The sequence below is a fragment of the Glossina fuscipes genome, unplaced genomic scaffold (genome assembly GCF_014805625.2).
Source record: "Glossina fuscipes isolate IAEA_lab_2018 unplaced genomic scaffold, Yale_Gfus_2 60721, whole genome shotgun sequence".
Classification (NCBI taxonomy): Eukaryota; Metazoa; Arthropoda; class Insecta; order Diptera; family Glossinidae; genus Glossina; species Glossina fuscipes.
Genome location: NW_024003039.1, coordinates 1,577 through 7,581, shown reverse-complemented (window position 1 = coordinate 7,581; position 6,005 = coordinate 1,577). Strand labels below are relative to the sequence as shown.

General features: G+C 36.9%; 1 protein-coding gene across 1 annotated transcript; it reads left to right on the top strand.

Annotated features, from left to right (window-relative positions):
* Window positions 1-3,375: 3,375 nt before the first annotated feature.
* Window positions 3,376-4,978, top strand: LOC119643404 (transforming growth factor-beta-induced protein ig-h3-like; the record flags this gene model as incomplete). The annotated part of the gene is given in 4 exon segments (XM_038042753.1): window positions 3,376-3,561; window positions 3,623-3,899; window positions 3,960-4,428; window positions 4,494-4,978. Coding segments are annotated over 4 exon segments (1,402 nt in total), but the record flags the coding sequence as incomplete, so codon positions are not given.
* Between the last annotated feature and the right edge of the window lie 1,027 nt (window positions 4,979-6,005).

Below are 6,005 nucleotides of genomic sequence, written 5' to 3'. Positions count from 1 at the left end.
TTTTATAATAAAAAAAATAGAAAAGCATTTATATAAAAAAAAAAAATTTAAAAAAAAATAACCAATACAGCAACTTGACAAAGTAAACGCAATTGGAGTAAAGAAAAAAAAAGAAACACAACACAAAGGAAAAACGCCTGATTTCAAGGGCTGATTAAAAATCATTGAAATAGCACTATATAGCTCGACAGAGCGCGTTTTAAGTATTCATGATGGGATCCCATCAGTTCGAGCCTTGGAACTATATTTTAGAGACCTTAAACCTTCCAAACCTCACATTCTTTCCATAAATTTTAGGAGTACAGTAGTATTGAAGTAAATTACAATCAGATATTCTATTGCAAAACACAATAGCTCTAGCAAATGTGGAAATGCGAACAATAAAGCCAGATTTAGCACTCCAACAACAACTGGGTTGCGGAAAGTCGAAGCCCGTTAGCGTTATGACTATATTAGTAGATTTAGACTTTTCGGCCACATCACAAATAGGAGCATAAAGTTTCTTACAAATAGCGATATACGTATTTGAGGGAATATAGGAGCAAGTCGGAACTAACACTTTAAAAGGCTTTAGGTTAAGATGAAGCCGGTTTGAAAATGCTTGCATGCTTCAAATTGACGGATGGGATTTTAGGATTTGCAGGTAGAGAGTTAGAAGTTGGCGAGAATATAGGCGGGGTGACCACGCTTCTGCGACTTGCCTAGCATGGTGACGAGCAGACACCCTCGAACAACCAGGAGGAAAGGCGGATTTCTTATTTCTGTTTATATTTTTTGAAGCCATACACAAAGTAGCCTGAATGGTACTACCAAGAGGAGATATCCTTGCCACTTCAGCATAGCTAGAACGAGGGTGGCATCCCAATTTATTTGGAAGTTTTTATTAATGGCCAATGATAGCGCAAACGCTAACATTCTTTGTGGACAAGAATGGAACACTCACATGAGTCGAAGAATCAGATTTAGGCTAAGACGGAGATGAAGTACGTCCTGGTACACTACGAGTCGATTTTGTACAGGTTGGGTAAGAAGATGAGTGCTCTCGATAACGACACTCATTGAACATTGACTTGATTTTCTCAAAGTAACGAGATTTTCTGAGCTTACTTCAGAGAACCCAGTCCTTGTCTCCGTGACCAGCTTATAAAGGTCAAAATCCCGCTTCCTACAGTCGGAACATTGTCAACGTAAACGCTTCGAAGGATCAAGGACAGCATTTGCAGCACGGTCATTGATACCTGCGCACTTCACATGACAAAAGCGTTCGCAAAGCCAACGAACAGGTAATGAATTGTTTAGATTCAAGGCCGGTGTTTGTCCTACATGCAAAAAACACTTCATGTCAAAAAGTAATAGACAAGAGAAATAATAAGAAAGTTTTTCTCGCACACAAACATTATCTCTCAAAGACCAGTAAATAAAGAGCAAGCCAAGAAAAACAACTGTAAACACTCACCAAAACAAAAAGGCGAGAAAGAGTAATAAGCCTCTTTCGGCGAGCATCATCGATGGCAAAAACAAAACAAAGTACCCGACAAAAAATCAATATTATTCAATTAATTTAAACACTTTTGTAATTTATAAATAATTATTCTTTAAACGCCTATAAAGCTATAAAACAATGAGACATGAAGAACAACTTACAAAATTTCTTCGCACCAAGCAGGACAGTATAAATAGTATATGATAGCATGAAATGAACAAACAATTTTGATACACCTGTAGGAAATACGCTAACAATGCGCGTCTTAATTTGCGAAAGATTCCAAGACGATTTAGACAAGTCTTATATTTTAAGGCTTCCTTCTTGTATATTTGGACAATTTTCAATGTTAATCTGCGTGCAAGAATTTCCATTGTTTCTGCCACGTTTGAAGTTGAAGTTGAATAGTTCCACTTTTGTGGCTAGGTGAACGTTTACAACAAATACTACGCAGGCGAACAAACATACTTAAATCAATACAGAATTTGATTCTGAGCAGGAATAGATACACTTTATTGATCTACTCCTTCACATACTCTTTTACTTTCTAAAATTTTCGGTATTTTCACGTGACACTTCCTCACACTAGCATCCTAGCACTTCTTACGCTGCGAAATTCATCTCGTAATCTCTGCGCTTTATCATCTTTCCTTTTTCTTCTTTTGGACGAAAAGAAAATACCAGAACAATTTGCGGGAAGGACAATATTGATTCTAGTTACGTGATGGATGTCATAACCTGCTTAATATATTGTAGTGTGATCGGATACCGTCATATGCATCCACTTTGAAGTGCGACAGAATAATGCAAATTCAGCAAAAAAAGTAAGACAAAAATTTGGTCGCACTTCAACTGGCTGGGAATTGCATTACGAAATGCAACACGATGTCAGGCGCCCTAATTAAAATAATTGATAACGTTAGCATAAAATCACCTATAGATTTTAGTATAAATAATGCACCTGGCAAAAAAAGATTTTAATTGTTTCAAAGCAATTCAAATTGAGCGTTTCATTCGCTAATGGTCAAAAGGCGTTTAATTCGCCTGAGCTATAAAAATTAGGTACCGTCTCTTGCCGAGCTCTATTGGCACTGTATGAGACGGATAGACTTGGCGTTCTGCAGCCGAGCAGATTGGGGTCAAAACCGCAGCAGTGTACTGCGATAACAAATTCTATAAATTCAACAAAATCAAAAACTTTTACAATATACTCATCTGTATACATTTGTAATCAAGTCATCTGTCAATTTTATAAATCTCATGTTCATATTGAACCTTTTTCGCTCTACTCAATGATGAACAACTATCAACATCGATTGTTGATTCGGTAACTCATAGAAGACGTACAAGATATTTTGACGAGCTATAATATTTTGTGAGCGTGACTAATACTTTTCATTTTTGTACAGGAGTTATAGGATCATGACTATGCATGAAAATTTTCGTGTTATAAGTTATATTTGTTATACCACATGAATAAGCAGCAAAAAAGACAACTTCCCAGGTTTTTAGGATAGAAACATTCTCAGTTTACACTTTTCCGTTCGCAAAAAGCAATATATAGTTTTTAAATTTGAGAAGAACATTGGATATTTTTTTACGCAAGTTAGTATTGGAAATGGGCTAAATCGGCCCAAGAGCACATGTAATGATCAACATAAACACGGAGTACGTCGGTTTTTTGGATTTTTGCTCACTACAAGTGTGAGAATTTCACTTTTTCGTTTTGAATTTTGTCTTTCTTATGATTAAGGCGCTAGGTATAAATAAAAATTACCGTTATATTATATGGTCACCTTCGTTTAGTTCAACGATCCGCGTTCACAATAGTGTTTTTAACCCTTTTTTTTGCTCACTTAAACTAAAAGTTTTCCTTTCGTTATTACTTTTAGCCCGAACGTGTGCACTTAGATAGTGGAAGATGAAAAGGTTATGGATGAAAATGATGGAAACGAAAAAACTGAAACTGCCGATGACACTGACACCACTGTTCAAGTCAAACAGCCATACTTTGGACAGTTCCACTTCAGCATGAACTCCTGTGTAGAAAAGCCAAGCAAATATATATGCAAGCGAGTGTATGTGTCATCATCATATAATATACACGTAAAATAAATTAAATATGTTTTATTTGCTTAGCGTTAACAAGAACGGCCGGAAAAAAACCTTAACCATTACCAGACAATGCTGTCATGGTTACGAACGTCCACGGAATGCTGCTTATGCTACGCCATGTGATAAAATCGAGATAAAAGATGTAGAATCTACCGCAGCCGACGTAGGCGCCAAAGACTTTGTGATCAAAGCGAAAAATAGTGGACTAAATGACATGATAATGTCACGTGAAAACCTTACCATGTTTTTGCCTGTAGATGAAGCCTTCAGCAGCTATTCAGATTTATTGCAAAGTGAAAGTGTAATTAATCATGCATTGTTGATTAGTATTTTTGGAATTAAGTTAATTTGTTGCTTTTAGAATTTGGTGGAAAAGCAAAACGACGATGGTATGAAGAAATTATTCTTACGTCATGTTGTTGATGGTGAAGTTAGCATGGATGAAGTACGTAATGAACAACTATTTAAAACACAAGTCGGCGGGCAGAATATACGCATTAACAGCTATCAAGTGCCTTTATCACTCAGCCCCGAACCCTATCGTTATACGGCCAACTGTGTACCCATTTTAAAACACGATAAGTCAACCGAGCAAGGTATGATCCATACTTTGGATGGAATTATGAAACCTGTCAATAAGAATTTAATGGATATCATACGCGACCGTAGAGATATGTCAATTATGCGTACTGTACTTGAAAAGACTAAATTAAGCGATTTATTGGAAGGGGAAAAACCGTTGACAATCTTTGTACCCACTGATGATGCTTTTGACAAACTAGAATCACATTTACGACGTGTCTTAAAAGAAGGCAAGGGCTGTGCTTCAAGTAGGTTTCGTTTGAATAAAATCCAAAAATTGATGCTAACTGGTTTTTATTCCTTAACTGTGTAGATATACTTAAGAATCACATGCTTGATTTAACTTTCTGCTCAATTGCTTCAGTGCCTGGGGCAAAGACTACCGCTTACAACTTACTAGGTCAACCAATGCGGTTCAATCGTTCTACGCATGGCGGTGAAATAGAACAACCTCAACCCATTGTAATTAACGGTGTAGCGAAGGTCGTAGAAACTGATATTATGGGAACAAATGGCGTTGTGCATGTTATAGATACTATTATGCCTACAGAGACCGCTTTGCCTTTATCTTCGCTTATGCAAGAAAAAAACGTCACTATATTCAGAAGTTTGCTGGAAATTTCTGGGTTGGATAATGCTTTCCACGATATGGATAATTTAACAATGTTCGCTCCTGCTGATAAAGCCCTGGAGGGCACCGAATGGGCGAAAATGTTAGAAGAGAATCCAGAACAGCTGATAAATAATAGGAATCTTAATGAATTTTTAAGCTATCGCGTGTAAGGAAGCGTTTTTGCTTCCTTACGGAATACAAGTCCGTCCGCCAAAACATTTACCCACAGCGTACAACCTGTCAGCCTGCTCTGTCCGTGCACGTCTTTTGTCACCAACGCGTGAAGAACCTCCTCCAGCAAAATATATACACAACCGCGTAAGTGCAAGATAAATGAACAAAACATGTATGAAATGGCTCCAAGACATAGAATATGTAACACAGGCACGAGAAAAATGGGTATAAGATCGTTAGAATGAATAAAACTTGTACGAAACCGCTCATAGGCATAGAACATGTAAAATCATATAACACAGCCACAAGTCGAACATCGGTATAAAACCATATGAAATAGGTAAAAACCCGCACAAGTATAAAAATACCTTAAATCGTAGAAGCACACAGGAGAAACGCATACATATTAGACATTACTATACAAACGCCGTTAGGTCATATAAGCACGTAGAAACCCTTATGATTCACAATGCATGAGCACACACGCTCATGCAAACGCATATACCAAAGAATCACATCTAACAATGTGTACAGCTACAGCAACATACAAAATCTGCATACGTTAAACTCCATAAGGCTGTAGAAACGCGTACACATCATGCATTACGGTATAAACCCCGTTAGGGTATATAAACAGGTAGAAACCCTTATGCTCTACAATCAATACAGGATCAGGCAAAACGTATAGACGATAGAATCACACATAGCAATGCATACCAATCTACAGATACTCGTACGCGCAAAGAGTACAAACACACACATAATATTACACAAAATGTATAAACGCCGTCAGGCCATATAAAACCTTTAACATGTATAGGCACATGCGATCAAAAAAAAGAAGAAATAAAAAAAAAAAAGAGAAGAAAAACAAAAAGCGCATAAAACTGTAGAAGCAATGTATTAGCGTCGTTAGGCCATGCAAACGTATACGTAGGTATAAATATTTATGTTTAAAATGTAGAGAGATCACACATGCCAATTATGTATAAACTCACAAGTATAAACATGTATAAACACAGAGAAACAGAAAATACA